General features: G+C 46.0%; 1 protein-coding gene across 2 annotated transcripts in view; it reads left to right on the forward strand.

The window, feature by feature from the left end:
- The window catches only part of NMNAT1 (nicotinamide nucleotide adenylyltransferase 1), a 30,949-nt gene extending 9,672 nt beyond the window's left edge, over positions 1-21,277 (forward strand). Inside the window, exons 2-6 of one of the 2 annotated variants that reach the window (XM_073585008.1) lie at positions 7,514-7,742; positions 15,089-15,262; positions 16,049-16,232; positions 17,877-18,013; positions 19,637-21,277. In XM_073585008.1, the coding sequence (XP_073441109.1) occupies positions 7,565-7,742; positions 15,089-15,262; positions 16,049-16,232; positions 17,877-18,013; positions 19,637-20,037 (1,074 nt within the window). In that variant the 5' untranslated portion in view covers positions 7,514-7,564 and the 3' untranslated portion in view covers positions 20,038-21,277. The remainder of the gene's footprint in view (positions 1-7,513; positions 7,743-15,088; positions 15,263-16,048; positions 16,233-17,876; positions 18,014-19,636) is intronic. The other variant, XM_073585009.1, reaches the window with a different exon arrangement.

Here is a 21,277-nt window from a genome sequence, read left to right on the forward strand (position 1 = left end):
GCAAGCAGCGCCCTCTGCTGTACACACGCGTGGAATTTGTGGAGGTGGCTTGTCATAGGTGGAAACATTTTCATTATTTTCAGTAATTAGAGTGCAGAAAAAAATGATTGTTACATATGTTAGTTGATAAAGTTAGTTAAAAAAATTTCATCCTGCAATTATCATTCATTTTCAGACCTCCTGAATCCAGTTTACAGTCTTCTCACAGGTTCGGACTTTTCACTTGTGAACGTGCCCCTGTCAGTAATGTTTATTCGGACTCCCATGACAGCACCACGAGAGAGGGGATCCGCCCTTCGGGAACAGGAAACCTACAGATACAAAAAGGGTGGCACCTCTCCCACGCATCAGTTGGTTTCCTGTTCCTGAGGGGACGGGATCCTGCAGATGACCGGATCCCAGGCCGGCCGGCTGGTACAGGTAGCGAGGGGGTCTCCTACCTCGGCCTGGTGCGGAGCTCCTGGAAGACGCCACGGTGGCCCAGGATGGGTGGCACGGCGGTGGCGTAGGCAGCAGGGAGCGGCGTCCGGAGGAGGTCCGTCTCCATAAGCAGACCGCGCCGGTGAGTATGCCCCCCGGGGACTCCTAACTCCAGCGGCGCGATCGCGGTGGTCGGGGGGGGGGGGCGGCGCGGCTGCAGAGCGTTGGGGTCGGGGAGCGCTCCATAGTGCAGTGCCCGGGCGTCCCGCGTGACTTCCGGTCACGTCGGAGTCGCAGTGACGTCAGAAGGCGCCACTGCGCAGGCACGGAGACCCAAGATGGCGGCGCCCATCGGGAGCGCCGGTTCCCCTGCCAAAAGCGGCGCCAGCTGGGGAGGGGGGCCCTATTAGGGGGGGGGCGCGGCAGGAGGATATCTGCTGTCCGGTGGAGGGGTATATAAGCAGGACCCTAGATGGGTGCCTTGCCTTGGCCACATTATTGCAAGCCAGTAATGGAGAGCGATCAGGAGCAGCAGCAGCAGCAAAAGCAGCAGCAACGGCGGCAAGAGCGACAATCTTCACTGCCGCCCCTGGATGACCTTAGGCAGGTCAAACAGAAGAAGAAAGAGGCCCGTGACAGTAAGGAACGTCCGGGACGAAGTGACCAGTCCAGTCATAAGAGCTCCGCTAGGCGGACAGGAGCATCGACTGACAAAAATCCCCCTCATTCTCCGGTACTTGATTGTGGCACTGGTAAGTGATCTTCGTGAATGTTCACTCAGTGATGGGGCCTCCTGTGTTTTATTCTAGGGGAAGAAAGCTACGAGTAAAACCAGACACAGGGAATGCGCACTCTGTGCATGCCCGTTACCAGATTCATGCCCCAAAAAGTTATGTCCCCCCCTGTATCCAGCGGACAGTGGCGGAGGAATCGCCCACAGTAGCGGCGTGTTTAAGGGATATAGTAAGGGCAGAGATGAGGAAACCCTAAAATCCCTGTCCCAACCAGAGAGTGTAAGGGGTGAAGACCCGGTGGAGTCGGATTCCTCGACAGAGTGGAGGAGAAGTAAGGGCTCCCATATTTCATCTCCCTCGTCCTCCTCAGAAGAAGAGGACTCTGGTCGGTTTTGCCTGCCACTCGACCGAGTAGACAAATTGGTAAAAGCGGTCAGAGGAATAATGGAGGTGGAGGAGCCGAAGCCTCAATTATCCATGCAGGATGTGATGTTCGGGGGTCTGGAGCAGAGGAAGCGTAGGGTCTTCCCACTAAACGAAAAGATCCAGGATCTCATCCGCAGAGAGTGGAAAAAGCCAGAGAAAAGAGGGTCGCTACCACCAGCCCTCAAGCGGAGATATCCCTTTGACGATACAGCAATGAATACTTGGGACAAGGCCCCCAAATTAGATGCAGCTATTGCGAAAGCATCGAAAAAATCCTCGCTACCCTTTGAGGACATGGGGTCCCTTAAAGATCCTCTAGACAGGAAGGCAGATACCTTCCTTAAAAATACCTGGGAGATGGCAGCCGGTTCCTTAAGACCAGCAGTAGCATCGACTTGCACGGCCAGGTCCATGATGGTCTGGTTGGACCAGTTAGAGTCGCAGTTAAAACAGGGAACATCTAGACAGGCAATCCTGGGGGCCCTTCCAATAATCCAGGATGGCGCAGCCTTCCTAGCGGATGCCTCGGCTGATGCAGTCAGAATGGCCGCCAGGGCAGCAGGACTCTCTAATGCGGCTCGGGGAACCCTGTGGCTGAAGTGCTGGCCGAGAGATATTCAGTCCAGGGCGAAACTCTGTACTATCCCGTGTGAGGGGGAATATTTATTCGGAGCAGTCCTGGACGAATTACTGGAGAAGGCCGGGGATGATAAAAAGAAATTCCCAAACCTTTGGTCCGCATCTTACCGTCGTCCGTTTAATAGGAGGAGATTTGGTCAAGGGAGAAGGCGTAACCCTTCACCTAATAGAGACCGTCCCAGATGGGAGGATAGAAGGAGAAGAGGTACGGGCTTCATGTTCAGACGCTCGTCGAGAGAGCGAAAAAGACAAAACCAATGACTAGCGATTCCCATGGAGGGTAGACTGTCATCCTTCCTCCCAGCATGGCTACAGGTCACCAATAGTGACTGGGTGCGGAATGTGATATCCACCGGACTCAGGTTGGAGTTCACTCAAGTCCCACGGGATACCTTTAAACCAACACCCTTAAGGTCTTCACCCTTCGAGCAAGCGGCTTTAGAAGCAGAGGTCTTGAACCTGTGTCTAAAAAACGTTCTGATAGAGGTTCCAGAATCTGAGAGAGGAAGAGGATTCTACTCTCCCTTATTCCTAATCCAAAAGCCGGATAAAACATTCAGAACGATTATTAATTTACGTTTTCTTAATGAATTTTTGGTTAAACGCACCTTTAAAATGGAATCCATTAGTTCTACAATAAAGATGCTGTTTGAAGGGTGTTTTATGGCAGTAGTGGACTTAAAAGACGCATACTATCATGTGCCCATCCACGCAGATTTCCAGCAGTTCCTGAGAGTGGCGATATCAATAGACGGTATAATCCGTCATTATCAATATAGGGCCCTTCCCTTTGGTCTCTCAGCAGCGCCCCGGGTATTTACAAAAATAGTGGCCGAGGTTATGGCTCATTTACGGGAAGTTGACATCTTAGTTATCCCATACTTGGATGATTTTGTGATTGTGGGAAATTCAGTGGACCATTGTCTATCTCAGATTAAAAAAGCTAAGTGCAGATTAGAGAACCTCGGATGGATTATAAATTACGAAAAGTCCCGATTTCAGCCCTTAAAGGTCCAGAAGTTTCTAGGCTTGCTGTTAAATTCAGAAACCCAGCAGTGTCTGTTACCCGTAGATAAATTACAGCAGATACAGCAGCAGGTTCTTCGGGCAATCGATAGACCCTCCATGACCCTCAGGCAGGCCATGTCCCTGTTAGGCTCCCTAACCTCATGTATCCCAGCGGTCAAGTGGGCACAATTCCACACTAGGGCCCTTCAGAATGACGTCCTGGTTAATAGCAGAACCTTAGAGGGCTTCTTGCAGGGTCAGGTATTGCTAAGCTCCTCAACTATTACATCTCTTAGGTGGTGGCTCGATGTCGGAAATTTAGCCTCGGGGGTGCCCTGGGTGATACAGATATCCCGCGTAGTAATCACAGACGCTAGTCCTTGGGGTTGGGGGGCCCATATGGGGGACATAGTGGTACAGGGACAGTGGGACTCCGATGCTGAGATCTCATCTAACCAGAGGGAGCTGCTGGCGATTGAATTGGCCATTAAAAAACTCATTATGTATCTACAGGGCCATCATGTGAGGATACTCTCGGACAACCAGGTAGCGGTAGCCTATGTCAACCACCAAGGTGGAACCCGCTCCAACGCCCTGATGCGGATAACGGAACGTCTCCTTCAGATAGCAGAGAAAAATTTTCTATCTTTAACCGCGCTCCACATCAGCGGAAAAGACAACATGAAGGCAGACTTTCTAAGCCGCAGGGCCCTAAGGCAGGGAGAATGTGCCTTAAACTCAGACATCTACAATCAGATTGTCCGCAAATGGGGTCGACCGGAGGTGGACCTCTTTGCCACCAAGGAAAACAGGAAGGAAAAAACTTTGTTCCCTAAATCCCAGGGAAAATCCACTGGCAGTGGACGCCCTCCTAATAAAATGGGACTTCTCGCTGGCTTACGCCTTTCCGCCTTTGAACCTTCTACCTCTGGTAGTGAGGAAGATCAGGGAAGACTGGGCAAGAGTCATATTGATTGCCCCCTTCTGGCCCAGAAGGACCTGGTTTGCATGGTTGAGGACCATGTCAGTAGGCGATCCTTGGGTACTGCCGAACCTTCCAGATCTCCTCTACCAGGGGCCAGTCAACCACCCACAAGTAGCGGGACTCCGTTTGACGGCATGGTGTTTGAGAGGACACTATTGAGGGATAGAGGGTTCTCAGAAAATGTAATCGATACACTCCTAAAAAGTAGGAAACAAACCACCACAGGTATATATGCTAGAACCTGGAGGCGATTCCTGTCCACCTGTGAGTTTAATATCAGGGATGGAATACCTGTAAAACAGATCCTAGAATTCCTCCAGAGGGGTCTCGAGTTGGGCCTTTCCACTAGCACATTGAAAGAGCAAGTTTCAGCTTTAGGGGCCCTATTTGCATGCGACATTGCCGGTAACCATTGGGTAGCGAGATTCATTAAGGCAGTTACCAGATCAAGACCCATACTCAAAGATAGGTGTATGCCTTGGGACTTAAATTTAGTCCTGACAGCCATGACAGAGAAACCGTTTGAACCTCTGGATTCTGCTTCACTAAAGATGATATCACTTAAGACAGCCTTTTTGGTAGCAATAACATCTGCACGTAGAATAGGCGACATACAGGCACTTTCCAGATTACCTCCATACACAGAATTCTTACAGGATAGAGTAATCCTAAGGCCAGACCCGGCATACCTTCCCAAGGTAGCATCTCATTTTCATAGGACACAAGAGATAGTTCTGCCTTCCTCCCTAATCCAACCAATCCTAAAGAACAAAGACTTCAGGCTCTAGATGTTAAGAGATGCCTACTTAAATATTTAGCAGCCACAGATCCTTGGAGGAAGGAGAATTCATTATTTTTATCCTTCCAAGGTCCCAGGAAAGGGTATAGAGTGTCAAAGCGCACGTTAGCAAGGTGGATTAGGGAGGCTATCTCTCTTGCCTACACAGCAGGTGGGGGTCCGGCTCCACAGAACCTGAGGGCGCATTCCACCCGTGCCATGGCATCATCCTGGGCAGAGAGATCGGGAGTATCAATTGACCAAATATGTAAGGCGGCCACCTGGTCATCTCCTTCCACCTTTTTTAACCACTATCGGTTAGACATGTGTGCCTCCTCAGACCTCACCTTCGGGCTAAGGGTGCTGCAGGCTGTAGTCCCTCCCTAATTTAGTTTACATCTCTGTAATTCTCTCGTGGTGCTGTCATGGGAGTCTGAATAAAGTATTAAGTTACGTACCGGTAACGGTATTTTTCGGAAGCCCATGACAGCACCCTTAGTTCCCTCCCTTGTTCACGTAGAAGGGTGCACCCCTTTAGAGGATTGTTTTTGCGAGTTCACCTTATGTGGGAGATGGTTTAAAGAATTGTAAATAGGATAGATAGGTTGTATATATTGTGTATATGCGGTGTACTAACCATGGTAGCCTCTCAAGCTCTGTAATCCAACTGATGCGTGGGAGAGGTGCCGCCCTTTTTGTATCTGTAGGTTTCCTGTTCCCTCTCTCGTGGTGCTGTCATGGGCTTCCGAAAAATACCGTTACCGGTACGTAACTTAATACTATCCTGGATATTGCTACCTTCATTAGCTCTTATATATCAGCACAGCTTCATTCCTGAAATGATTTTCCCTATATGTGCTTACCTCCACCCTACCTGAGACTATAGATGCTTTTTCACTCCACTATGCCATGTATAACCCCCTCACTGCTGCTGCTTCTAACACTGAGAGAAGTCAGGGGGGAGAGCAGAAAGAGCCCTCACAATCAGGAGCAGAGCTCTTACGGAATCTGCAGAGCAGCCAGCTTAGTGAAGGACTGCAGCAGCAAAATGAAGAATATTTACAAGGTTGCGTCATTTTACATTCAGGAAGCAAATAATAAAAAAATAATAAAAAAGTTTCGGGTCACTTTTTAAAATAAACTTGCATGTGTGTACATGATTCAATACATGACTTGTATCTTAACATTTTTTAGCATGTTTTCCCATCAATAGCTTCTTCCTAAAATTTCAAGTTGTCTTTGAGCCTATGGGAGTAGACGAGCTGCTTTTTTTCCCATACACAACACACAGAAATGGGGGATTCCTGCTCCCCTGTCTCTATGTAGCATGTTCAGGAGCAGAAGCATGGAGCACATTATAATACAGTACTGAGCAGTGTAGCTGTAAATCCAGCCCTGGAGTGAGATAAAACACTTACTAGACAGCAACAGCATGGAGGACATACTGCAGTACTTAGCTGTGTAGCTGTAAATCCAAGTCTTGAGAAAGATAAAACACATACTAGACAGCAGTAGTAGCATGAAGGACATGCTGAAGCACTAAGCAGTGTAGCTGTAAATCCAGGTCTGGGGTGAGATAAAACACTTATGAGACAGCAGCAGCATGGAGGACATACTGCAGTACTAAGCAGTGTAGCAGTAAATACAGCTTTGGAATGAGATGAAACCCGTATTAGACGCAGCATTGAGGACATGCTGCAGTACAAGTAGTGCAGCTGTAAATCCAGGCCTAGGGTAAGATAAACCACTTACTAGACAGCAGCAACATGGAGGCCATACTTCAGTACTTAGCAGTGTAGATATATATCCAGATCTGGGGTGAGGTAAAACACTTTCTAGACAGAAGCAACATGGAGGGCATACTGCAATACTAAGCAATGTAACTGTAAATTCAGGTCTAAGGTAAGATAAAACACTTACTAGATAGCAGCAGCATGGAGGACATACTGCAGTACTAAGCAGTGTAGCTATAAATCGAGGTGTCGGGTGAGATAAAACACGCACTAGATAGCAGCAGCATGGAGGACATTATACTACAATACTAAACAGTGAAGCTGTGAATCCAGCACTGGACACTACAAATCTGCCCCCATGGGTCTACCTGTGCCTCTCTTTATCTACTCTCTGTTTCCTCTCCAAAAACTTCAATGTCAGCTGTAATCTGATCTCTGTGAGCTGACAGTCTGTTTTTGCAGGATAGATTTTAGGGTAAATGATGAGTTGAGCTGGAGAAGTGGCTCATAAGTGGATAAAGAAGACGAAATCTCTGATAAGATTTATTGCAAAGTTTTTTATATTCCTTTGTTCTATTAATTTATGCAAATTTTGTTGTATTAAGGAGGGAATTTTCTTATCTATTATTCCACATTACAGATCTCCCATTGAATAAAAACATATAAACTAAAACTCCCCACCTTTGTGTTGTGATCCAGACACTGCACCTTATTCTTTGTTTAATTCTTTTATGCTATTGTTTTGTTTGTTTTTGTATCATTTGCCGATTTCTCCCCTTTATTTTATCAGTGATGGGATATAGCACCGCGGATTTGGGGTGACCCATCCTCCCGGCTTCTTATGTTGGGTTTATCCAGAATAATTTTAGCCCTGTGCCCCAGACTGTCCAGGTGCAGACGTAGGGACCCCATTAATGTCTACACCTGGCGGTGTAATATCCAGAGGCGAGTGCCGATCAGAGGCCTGGTAATACCTCCTCAAGGTGACGCCAGTACGAGGAGCTCACAGCGGGCACAGGGTGAGTGAACATCGCCAACTGTTTAAATTTTACATTATTTCTCCTCTTTTTATACGTTGCCGCCTTCCACATTTGCTTTGTTGCCCTTTGCAGAATCGGAGTTTTCCTTTCCTATTTATTTTATATCTTATACTTCAGTTGCTTCCAAAGCTGCATGGAAAAATGGACAATCCTTGTGCAAAGGTGGTTAGAATCTGATCGGGCAGTCGTGTGTATAGGTGGCCATAAACCTTACAGATATATTGCCCATCCAATGGTTATGGGGGCCTCCCGAACCTCCTCCCAACTCGGAGAGGAAATACTCCGCTCTTCTAATTGAAAACGTGCATGCTCGGTCGACTCCAGTGTGCATGAGTAAAGGGGAGTCAGAGGAGGATGCTGACGGTCCATCTGCCCCTTTTCTACTGTCTGCAGATTAGCAAGAAGCCAAAGTCTTTGTAGTCGGTCCTCTTGGAGGCACAATGCTCTTTATAGGGGCTGTATATATAGGAGATTTTCACTCAAGACTATATACAAAGTATTTTTTTTTTACTTTCCATATGTATTAAAGAAAATACATTAGATTCAAAAGTGTAATGAATATTTGGACCATCTGCTAAGCAGCACAGGCTCGAATTATGTTACTCCCATTCAGTAGGAGTGTACATAGCATATGTTGCATGCATTCACCTGTATATGCACATACTGTAGTATATGCTGTATGCATGCAACTATATATACACATAGTATATTCGTCAGTATATGCAGCATGCATGCACCTGTATATGCACCTGTATATGTTGCATGCATGCACCTGTATATGCACATATAGTAGTATATGCTCCTGTATATGCACAAACTGTAGTATATGCACCCGTATATGTTGCATGCATGCACCTGTATATGCACATACTGTAGTATATGCACCCGTATACACTACTGTTCAAAAGTTTAGGGTCACTTAGAAATGTCCTTATTTTTTAAATACTGTAGTATATGCAGCTGAATATGCTGTATTCATGCAACTGTATATACACATAGTATATTCACCAGTATATGCAGCATGCATGCACCTGAATATGCACATACTGTAGTATATGTACCTAACTGTATATACACAGTACAGACCAAAAGTTTGGACACACCTTCTCATTCAAAGAGTTTTCTTTATTTTCATGACTATGAAAATTGTAGATTCACTCTGAATGCAATATGCTAAAGGAACCATGAGTGAACCCTGACTGGGGTGAGATAACTGAGGCTAGAAAGCCTGTGTATGTTTAACCTGTGTGACCACAGGGATTACAGAGCTGAACTCTGTCATGGACGCTATGCTGTTATAAGAACTTTATGTTGCTATGGGTTTATGCTGCTGAATAAACCGCATGGACTGTTATGAATTTATGGAAAATTTGTGCCGGATCAGATTTTGTGGCTGCTGAGCGAGTATCCCCTACTTGAATGACAGCACTACCTCACAATACTGTATGCACATAGTATATTCACCAGTATATGCATCATGTGTGCACCTGTATATGCACATACTGTAGTATATGCACCCGTATATGTTTCATGCATGCACCTGTATATGCACATACTGTAGTATATGCATCTGTATATGCACATTCTGTAGTATATGCACCTGTATATGCTGTATGCAGGCAACTGTATATGTACATACTGTAGTATATGCTCCTGTATATGGTATACGGTATAATAGAAGAACACACGCGGGTTAACATTACCCGGTGTGTACAGAGGCGGACTCTGTTGCTTCACAGAGCCACACTACCGCTGAACATAAATTCAGGAGCCTATTAAACTTTACAGAGCTTAGCAAGGTAAGCGCTCAGTATACGGTCACAGAACTCAGTCCAAAAGGACACAGGGTCAGAGTCCCTCTAGACCTACAAAGCGTGTAGCGTCGCAACTGCGGACGCCACTAATTGACGCTGGCTACCGTGGAGTGCCAACCAAGCCACCACTTGGCGTTGATGCCAGTCTCTGACTCTGCCTCCTACTTGCACCTCAGCCTGGGCGCTAACAGGCTAGGCTACACAACACATGTGTACCAAGGGTAGGGGTTTCATAATGAGTCATTCACCTGAAACATTCATACATGCATACAACACTCACTCCACATGCTCTATAAACCTTTTCTATATTAGCGCATGGTTGCAGTGTCACGATCCATTTTTGGATCTGTGTCAGTTTGGGCTGCTCACATTTAAAATTTTTTCCTTTATGGCCATCGGGGGTTAAGGTCAGTTTTTCCCCCCGGTGGCCGCTGGTGTTACTACATGTTTAGTTAGTCTGCTGCTATAAGGTCACCTGAGGCATCAGCTGCTGTTGATGATACACTTACATTTGGATACCAACTGTGGTCAAGACAGGAGCTGGCTGAGAGCAGTGGTGCTTCTGCTGAATGCTGATCTGGTGCCTTACTCTGCTGCTCGGTGCATTGCAGCAGAGAAATCTAAGTGTTGTTTGTCTTACCTTGTCTGTTATCTTTCCTTGGTGTTATATTAGTGCAGCGGTGGGACCAGTGTCCGCACTTACCAATTCCCTATTGAGGGATAGGTGCAGGGTACGGCATCACGCTCTCTCCCGCACCTGAAATCCACTGCCTCGGAGTAACTCTCGACTCTGCCCTGTCCTTCAAACCACACGTCCAATATCTTGCCACCTCCTGTCGCATCCAACTCAAAAATATTTCCAGAATCCATCCCTTCCTCAGTCCTCAATCTACTAAAACTCTTGTACATGCCCTCATCATCTCCCGCCTTGACTACTGCAACACTCTCCTCTGTGGCCTCCCTGCTAACTGTCTTGCACCACTCCAGTCAGTCCTCAATTCTGCTGCCCGACTAATCCACCTGTCTCCCCCCTCTGCAAATCCCTCCATTGGCTCCCAATTCCCTAACGAATCCAGTTTAAACTACTAACACTGACCTACAAAGCCAAAAAGCCATCCACAACTTTTCCCCTCCCTATATCTCTGAACTAATCTCCCAATATCTTGCCTCACGTAATCTTTGATCCTCCCAAGACCTCCTACTCTCCTCCACACATATTCGTTCCTCACACAACCGCCTCCAAGATTTCTCCCGTATATCCCCTATACTCTGGAATGCCATGCCTCAACACGTCCGATTATCCATCACCCTCAGATCCTTCAAACGGAACTTGAAAACCCATCTTTTCAGGAAAGCTTACAGCCTGCAATAACCATTCTGCCGCCTCATCACTACCAGAGCTGCTGCACCCCCGACCTTCTGTCTCTTCCCCACCATCCCGTAGAATGTAAGTCCGCAAGGACAGGGTCCTCTCCCCTCTGTACCAGTCTGTCATCGTAAATTTGTTTACTGGTAAAGATATCTATAACATTGTATGTAACCTCCCTTCTCATGTACAGCACCATGGAATTAATGGCGCTATATAAATAAATAATAATAAGTGAGGGAGGAGGTACCCTGCTCGGCGACAGGTTGAAAGAACCTGTATAGGGACGTCAGGTTAGTCCAGGACTCAGCCGCAGCAGAGTGCAGGAGGTGTCCCTTTCCCTGTTCCCTATAGCAGGGCCCACCGTTGTAATTGTGTCCCCAGTGTCCCCTTGTTTGTCTTGTTGTTTGGTGACCGACCGATCGTCGCGTCACGTCACGCAGGGCCAGTCACATATTGTAACATGCAGCCTTCCAGGACCTTCCTGGTGGTCCAATCGGAGCAGCAACAGGACCTGAGCATGTGACCTCCGACCTCCAATGAGAGATCGTCCCACGGGCATGCTCAGTAGGAGAAAAGCAGGACTTAGTCCCAGGAGCGTCTGCTCGCCGCTGACTCATGCATGGTACAATAGCTGAGCCTGGAGGAGCAACCAGATGCCTAGCATTAGCCTGGGCAAGACGCTGGGACCGATGTCTCTGCTGAGCAGGAACCTCTGCGGCCGCAGAAGAATGGGAGACCGCAGAGGACATGGCTTGAGATTCTCCCTGTGCAGTGGGGGAAACTTGACGCCTAACAATATGCACCCGTATATATGTTGTATGTATGCACATACTGTAGGATATGCACCTGTATACACTACTGATAAAAAGGGTAGGGTCACTTAGAAATTTCCTTATTTTTGAAAGACAAGCGCAGTTTTTTCCAATGAAGCTAACATTAAATGATTCAGAAATACACTCTATACATTGTTAAAGTGATAAATGACTATTCTTACTGCAAACGTCTGGTTTGTAATGCAATATCTTCATAGGTGTATAGAGGCCCATTTCCAACAACCCTCACTCCAGTGTTCAAATGGTACTTTGTGTTTGCTAACTGTGTAAGAAGGCTAATGGATGGTTAGAATACCCATGAAAACCCTTGTGCAAGTATGTTAGCACAGCTGAAAACAGTTTGGCTGATTAGAGAAGCTATAAACCTGACCTTCCTTTGAGCTAGTTGAGAATCTGGAGCATTACATTTGTTGGTTCCATTAAACTCTCAAAATGGCCAGAAAAATAGAACTTTCATGTGAAACTCAACAGTCTATTCTTGTTCTTAGAAATGAAGGCTACTCCAAGCGAGAAATTGCCAAGAAACTGAAAATTTCAGAAGAGAGCACAAACAGGCTCTTACCAGTGTAGAAAGAGAATTGGGAGGCCCCGCTGCACAACTTAGCAACAAGACAAGTACATTAGAGTCTGTAGATTGAGGTCCTCAACTGGCAGCTTCATTAAATAATACACACAAAACACCAGTGTCAACGTTTACAGCGAAGAGGCGACTCCTGGATACTGGCCTCCAGGGCAGAGTTGCAAAGAAAAAGCCATATCTGAGACTGGCGAATAAAAGAAAAAGATTAATATGGGCAAAAGAACACAAACATTAGACAGCGGAAGATTAGTAAAAAAAGTGTTATGGACAGACGAATCCAGGTTTGAGGTGTTTGGATCACACATAAGAATATTTGTGAGACGCAGAACAACTGAAAAGATGCTGGAAGAGTGCCTGACGTCATCTGTCAAGCATGGTGGAGGTAATGTGATGGTCTGGGGTTGCTTTGGTGCTGGTAAAGTGGGAGATTTGTACAAGGTAAAAGGGATTTTGAATAAGGAAGGCTATCACTCCATTTTGCAACGCCATGCCATACCCTGTGGGCAGCGCTTGATTGGAGCCAATTTCATCCTACAACAGGACAATGACCCAAAGCACACCACCAAATTATGCAAGAACTATTTAGGGAAGAAGCAGGCAGCTGGTATTTCATCTGTAATGGAGTGGACAGCGCAGTCACCAGATCTCAACCCCAATGAGCTGTTGTGGGAGCAGCTTGACCGTATGGTGCGCAAAAAGTGCCCATCAAGCCAAACCAACTTGTGCGAGGGGCTTCTGGAAGCATGGGGTGAAATTTCTCCAGATTATCTCAGCAAATTAACTGCTAGAATGCCAAAGATCTGCAATGCTGTAATTGCTGCATCGGGAGCATTCTTTGACGAAAGCAAAGTTTGAAGGAGAAAATTATTATTTCAAATAAAAATCTTTTTTCGGACCTTGTCAATGTCTGGACTAGATTCTCAATTCATTTGGCAACTCATTTGATTAATAAAAGTATGAGTTTTCATGGAAATCACAAAATTGTCTGGTCACCCCAAACTTTTGAACGGTAGTGTATGTTGCATGCATGCACCTGTATATGCACACACAGTAGTATACGCTCCTGTATATGCACACACTGTAGTATACGCTCCTGTATATGCACACACTGTAGTATATGCACATACTGTAGTATATGCTCCTTTATATGCACATACTGTAGTATACGCACACACTGTAGTATACGCTCCTGTATATGCACACACTGTAGTATACGCTCCTGTATATGCACACACTGTAGTATACGCTCCTGTATATGCACACACTGTAGTATACGCTCCTGTATGTGCACACACTGTAGTATACGCTCCTGTATATGCACATACTGTAGTATATGCTCCTGTATATGCACATACTGTAGTATATGCACATACTGTAGTATATGCTCCTGTATATGCACATGCTCCTGTATATGCACACACGGTAGTATATGCTCCTGCATATGCACATACTGTTGTATATGCTCATACTGTAGTATATGCACCTGTATATTCACATAGTATGTTTACCAGTATATGCAGCATGCATGCACCTGTATATGCACATATTGTAGTATATGCACCTGTAACGCTGTCTGTCCTTGGTGTCTGAGGACAGAACAAAGCAAAGAACAGCCTCTGGAGGATCCAGTCTGGCAATGTATCCATAGAAGCTGTGCAATGCATCCTCCCCCCTGCGGAGACGCTGCAGAACACTTGAGCACTTCTGAGTTCCTCCACCGGTCACAGATGATCGCTGCAGGTCCTATTACCATGACATCTTATATTTTGCTTATCATCAGGGTAAAAAAAACAGCCCAAAGCGGACAGACGGGTGGCTGAGCCTGGCATGGGAGCTAAAACTGCACTGTCCATATACAGTCAGCGGTGTTAGCCAGACGCCCAGACATGGGTCACCCTTGGATTTTTGATCTTTGTACATCTGGGGCGACATGATCCCGTCCGGCTGTGATGAAATAATTGCGCGGTTTTGGCCGCCGTCTGGTTATCTTCTTACCTCTAACCCCATTTTTCCTTTCCCAAGTGCGATGTGTGCAGGGGTCAGTGTGAATACATGTACAGTGCCTGGCGTAATAACGCAGAACCGACCGGATTACAACACCCTGATTATGGCATGAGACAGGTTAACCCTTTTCCTGCCTGGTCCTTGCTTTCCTGGGTCTCTGAGTGGATGGATAAAAAAAAACAGGAAAAGCTATGACAGAATGAATGTATCACTGCAAGTCTGGATTTATTTAATTCTTAAAGGGGTTCCTCATCCCCTGATTTCTGGGGTCTGCCATCTCTTCCTGATCAGCAGGGGAGGGGGGTCCCCACCATTTCTCAGCATCAAGAGACTGCAGCAATAGTTTATAGGTTATTCCCCAACTTTGCGACATGTCCGACCACTGGAACCCCATTGATCCCCAGAATGGGGGTCTGAAATGCCCCATGAGAATGAAGATGTGGCCACATCTGTCACTAATTCCTGGCCATGTGTGGAGGAACCCTTTAATATCTGTGGTTCCTTTTCAGAATCCCCCTATGAGGCTTCTGGCAGAGAACAATAGCAGAGGACCATTCACTTCAGTGGTCTCTGCTGCGGTTCCCTGCGCAGCAGGCAGACAAAGGAAATGCTGCGCAAGAAGGCGCCTGTGTAATAGATTTATGGTGACTTCTCAGGTAATCCAAGGCTGAGTCATTCCGTCTTCACTCTGCTCCTTTTTCTTCTTTTCATTTCCTCCTCTGTAGATTACATCAGTAACACTGACGCCTTCCACCTAACATCCGAGTATTCTGCAGACGTGATGGAGAAATCCGATGAGAGGATGGAGGTTGTACTACTTGCTACAGGATCTTTTAACCCTATCACTGTGATGCACCTAAGACTGTTTGAATTGGCACGTGACTATCTGCATGGGAAGGGTAAGAAGATACGTGCGGTATAATACAGAATGGTTCCACCAGCAGAATAGTGAGTGCACCTCTGGAGTATAATACAGGGGGTAACCCAGGATCAGTAATGTATGTATACAGTGACTGCACCAGCAGAATAGAGAGTGCAGCTCTGGAGTATAATACAGGGGGTAACTCAGGATCAGTAATGTAATGTATGTACACAGTGACTGCACCAGCAGAATAGTGAGTGCAGCTCTGGGGTATAATGCAGGATGTAACTCAGGATCAGTAATGTATGTACACAGTGACTGCACCAGCAGAATAGAGAGTGCAGCTCTGGAGTATAATACAGGGGGTAACTCAGGATCAGTAATGTAATGTATGTACACAGTGACTGCACCAGCAGAATAGTGAGTGCAGCTCTGGGGTATAATGCAGGATGTAACTCAGGATCAGTAATGTATGTACACAGTGACTGCACCAGCAGAATAGAGAGTGCAGCTCTGGAGTATAATACAGGATGTAACTCAGGATCAGTAATGTATGTACACAGTGACTGCACCAGCAGAATAGTGAGTGCAGCTGTTGGGTATAATACAGGATGTAACTCAGGATCAGTAATGTAATGTATGTACACCGTGACTCCACCAGCAGAATAGTGAGTGCAGCTCTGGGGTATAATACAGGAGGTAATTCAGGATCAGTAATGTAATGTATGTACACAGTGACTGCACCAGCAGAATAGTGAGTGCAGCTCTGGAGTATGATAAGTCAGGATAAATACTTTCATGTTTTTTTTCTTTTTTTTTGCAGGAAAATACAAGGTTGTGAAAGGTATTATCTCTCCAGTGAGTGATGGGTATAAGAAGAAGGGGCTTGTTGAGGGGTCTCATCGTCTGGCCATGGCTCAGCTGGCTACTGAGAATTGTGACTGGATAGAGGTGGACCCCTGGGAATGTTTGAAGAAGGAATGGACAGAGACCGCTCTGGCATTAAGGTAAGAGAAGGGGGCACGGAGCAGTCACTGGTCCGCAGTCATATACATACAGTTGTGCTCAAAAGTTTACATACCCCAGCATAAGTTTTGCTTTCTTGGCCTTTTTTTTCAGAGAATATGAATGATAACACCAAAACTTTTTCTCCACTCATGGTTAGTGGTTGGGTGAAGCCATTTATTGTCAAACTAGTGTTTTCTCTTTTTAAATCATAATGACAACCCAAAACATCCAAATGACCCTGATCAAAAGTTTACTTTTGATCAGTGAACTTTTGATCAGGGTCATTTGGATGTTTTGGGTTGTCATTATGATTTAAAAAGAGAAAACACTAGTTTGACAATAAATGGCTTCACCCAACCACTAACCATGAGTGGAGAAAAAGGTTTGGTGTTATCATTCATATTCTCTGAAAAAAGGCCAAGAAAGCAAAAATTATGCCGGAGTATGTAAACGTTTGAGCACAACTGTATATTGTGAGGCAGTGACCTCTGTTACAGCTAGGGAGCGCTGTATGTTTTCTCCAGAATACGCACTGAGGCATATTGAGGCTATTGGAATGCATTGCGGTCACAGGCGTAGCTGGGATTGCAATGATGAAGCAGTGACCGATGTCACAGGTAGAGGTCGCTGTGTAGTTTCCCCAGAATATGCACGGAGGTGTATGAAGGCCATAGGTGTGCAAGGCAGTCATGGGCGTAGCTGTGACTGCAATGCAGACTGATAATAAAAGTAAGTGTTTAGTCTTGGACATGTTATTGTCCAAGGCAGAGGTAGGGAAAACCTGCTCTGGATGTTGTGTTTGAAACAGATTGCAGTATGATAGTAGTTTGTGCAGTCTGTTCCATTCCGGATCCAGGTTTTCCATGTGGCTGAAAGCCACAGGTTTCTGCGATAAAAGCCATGCAGGAAAGGGTTAGGAGGTCTGAGTAAGACTGAGTGAATGTTTAGTCAGTCTCAGTTGTGTTAGGGCCAGAGTGAGGCCTGGCAACCCGCAGTGTACACAGAGATGCAAGAGCGTCCACGGTGACTGGTCTCGGATGTGGACAGTCCTGTGCCCGGAGGTGGATGTCCTGTGCCTGAAAGAAGACTGGCGTGTGTAACGATTGCAAAATAGGCGGTTATGGTGCCTGGCTGCGATCCGGAGGATATCCTGGACTGTGTACGGCTGTGTGAGTAAAGAGACTGTGATTCAGCGGTGCAAGACACCCACGGGAACTAGTCAGAGGAGGACTAGCGTGTGTAGTGCCTGCAACATGTAATGCTGTGTGAATAGTCTTGGATGCGGCGCATAGACACCCATGGGAACTAGTCAGAGGAAGACTGGCGTGTTTAGTGTCTGTAAAATGAAGGATGCCATATAAAATATATAAATATATATATATATATATATATATATATATATATATGCTGCAAATGGTGAAATGGATACTAGTTATATGCACTGAAGTTGTAGGCACTGAAATTGTAGGCACTGAAATCATAGGCACTTGTGTGGATTGGACTTTTAATGCTGTGAGGAAACATATTAAAGAGACTTTTGTGTTTGAATTTCGTGGGTCACTGCCTCTTCACTGCGTACCAGTGCTACCGTTGCCTTACAATATATACAAGGTAAGAAACGTGCTACTGTTTGTCCTCACCAGACATTACCAGCAGCTGCAGACGTGTACTGCTAACACTGGAGTGCTGGAGAAGAAACCGTGGCACAGAAAGGGTCAGAAGAGGAAGAGAAATCACGTCAACCAAGATGTCCCCGACTATTACTGTCCGGAGAGTAGAGGTACACGGACCGGAATCCCACATTACATGGATTCTGATATGACTGCCACAGTAGAGTTATACTGTATATACAGAACACTACAACCCCCAACATGCTCCAACTCCAGCTATAATATAATTGTGTATTTCTGTACAAATAATAAACTAATAATAATCTTTATATAGCGCCAACATATTCCGCAGCGATTTACGCGGTTTTAAACGCGCGATTTCGCCGCGAAAACGCGAAAAATAAGCATCCTATGGGATTCCGCAATGCTGTGCTAATGCTGCGTTTTTTTCCACGGCGGAATCGCTTTGCAGTAAAAAACGCAGCATGCTCATTAATTTAGCGGAATCGCAGCGATCCCGTACCCATAGGATTGCATTGTTCTGCTTACTTTCTGCATGTAGCTGTGTCCACCATGCGAAAAGTAAGCAGAACATTTGCGGATGGTACCCACGGTCCGGAGGAGAGGAGACTGTCCTCTGGGCTCTGGGTACCATATCCCTGTAAAAAATAGAATTACAATAAAAAATATTGTTATTCTCACCTTCCGGAGTCCCGCCCAGCCTTCCCGCCTCTCTCCACGCTCCTGGTCCCAGTAATCCTTTGCGAGAATGACTGCGATGACGTTGAGATCTCCCGGGAGCGCGATGTCTCGCAGTCATTCGCGCAAAGGATTACTGGGACCGGGAGCGTGGAGAGAGGCGGGAAGGCTGCGCGGGACGCCGGAAGGTGAGAATAATAATGTTTTTTATTATTTTTTACATTTTATCTTTTACTACTGATGCTGCATAGGCGGCATCAGTAGTAAAAAGTTGGTCACACAAGTAGTGTGACCAACCTGTCAATCAGTTCTCCAAGCGATGCTCCAGATCACTTGGAAAACGCTAGCATTCTGCAAGCTAATTACGCTTGCAAATCGCTAGTTTTTCCTCGGGAAAATCGTGGGAATTTAAAATGCAATTTTTTTTCCCGCGGAATGGAATTCCGGAATTCTCGCGGTAACTTCCGCGAGAGTTCCGCTACGTGTGCACATAGCCTAACAGTTTCAAAACACAAGTCATAAGTAACAACGTTAACAATACAATAATTAAAGCAAAATTAGACAACCCTGCTCGAGAGAGCTTGCAATCTACAATGAGGTGGGGGAGATACGAAGTACTGGTGTGTATTTACAATGATGTATTTAGAGTATGTGCACACAGTGCAGATTCTGGTGCAGTTCTGCAGCAGATTTGGCCCTGCAGAACTGCAGCAGAACTGCAAGTGATGTACAGTACCATTTAAGGCTATGTAAAACAAAAACCGCTGTGCACATGCTGCAGATTTTTCCACGCAGATTTGGTGCAGATTTAAAACTGCAGCATGTCACTTCTTTTGTGCAGTTCTGCAGCAGTTTTTCATCTGCTCCATTATAGAAATCTGCAGGGGAAATCCGCACAAAAACTGCACTAAAACAGCAGGTAAAACGCAGGTCATTTTACCTGTAGATTTAGCAAAATCTGCGCGGAAAATTCCACAGCAGAATCCGCACCGTGTGCACATAGCCTTACAATGATGGTCCAGCCATCTTCAGGGAGTGAGGGATGGATGGAGATATCCCAGATCTGATGCTGCCCAGTATTTTCTTTCTTTCAGCGCCACCTAGAGTTATGCTTCTTTGTGGAGCCGACATGCTTGAGTCTCTCGGGGTCCCGAAACTTTGGAAACCGGAACACGTTGTAGAAATTGTGTCGTCGTTCGGTCTGGTCTGCATTACCAGGATGGGCAGCGATGCGAGCAAGTTCATCTACGAGTCTGATGTCCTGTGGAAGCACCGAGACAATATCCACCTGGTGGAGGAGTGGATTACCAACGATATCTCCTCCACCAAGGTGCGCCGAGCCCTGCGGAGGGGCATGAGCGTGCGATACCTGGTGCCCGACCCAGTCCTGGACTACATCAAGAAACACGACCTGTACAGTGAGGAAAGCGAGGGGAAGAACTCCAATCTCATCCTAGAACCCTTTCTAAGAAACTCCACCAATCCACAGGAATGATGGACCCGTCGCACCGTCACTGCCGCAATGTTTGGGAGTCTCCAAATATGTTGATCACATAGTAGAAACAATCAATTTTTCTTATACCTATGATTTAGGGTTTGAGCTTCTTTTACCTCATTGCTGCCTGGGTCTTACTTCTGGTGTCCCCAGACAGATGATAGAAAGAGCCCATCTGCTTCTAGAGGTCAAACCAACCCCCTACTTAGCTGGTTAAAAGGGTAGGTGTGGGCCACACGGAGCTACCAGGAGCTGATGGACATTTCTGTATAAGCCACATAAAGGTCCTCATAAATGTAACAGCATAAGACCCGGGGGAGGCTCACGTGAGGGGGGAAGTTACACTATTTTTGGGTTGGAGAACGCTAAAATCTGTGCTATATTTTAAGTATATGACCACTATCTACTGTACAGGATACATATAACTATGATCTACAGCAAATATTGTCACTGCTTTATTTACCCTGTACTGATGTATTATACCCCAGAGCTGCACTCACTATTCTGCTGGTGGAGTCACTGTGTACATACATTACATTACTGATCCTGAGTTACATCCTGTATTATACTCCAGAGCTGCACTCACTATTCTGCTGGTGGAGTCACTGTGTACATACATTACATTACTGATCCTGAGTTACATCCTGTATTATACCCCAGAGCTGCACTCACTATTCTGCTGGTGCAATCACAGTGTACATACATCACATTACTGATCCTGAGTCATATCCTGTATTATACTCCAGAGCTGCACTCACTATTCTGCTGGTGCAGTAACTGTGTACATACATTACATTACTTATCCGGCACTGATCCTGGGTTGCAGCCTAAACACGCAGACTCCACCAGCAGAATAGTGAGTGCAGCTCTGGAGAGATGTAATGCATGTACTCGGTGACTCCGATGTTTCTGTAGATTATATTGATATATTATCTGTACGGTGGATGCACTATTGATTGTAGGTGCTAATACTGTGGAGTGGTCGCCGTTTCCTTCCTCAGGCCATAAATGAAGTTACATGGGAGGTTGCTGTGGTCACTTAGTGCTTTAGTTGCTTCAGATGCAGATGTGCCGGTGTTACAGGATTAGACGCCTCCGTGTTTCGGGTTCCCATCTGTAACTACGCATGATATTGTTACAGTATCACAATGCTGGACTCCTGCTGCTGTAGAGGAGGGGAGGATTTGGTACTTTGTTTCTTTTATGTGAACTTTAAATAAATGAGATGATTGATTCTTCA

This window comes from Dendrobates tinctorius, unplaced genomic scaffold (genome assembly GCF_039654945.1).
Source record: "Dendrobates tinctorius isolate UK_male_01 unplaced genomic scaffold, ASM3965494v1 ptg000086l, whole genome shotgun sequence".
In the NCBI taxonomy this organism is placed as follows: Eukaryota; Metazoa; Chordata; class Amphibia; order Anura; family Dendrobatidae; genus Dendrobates; species Dendrobates tinctorius.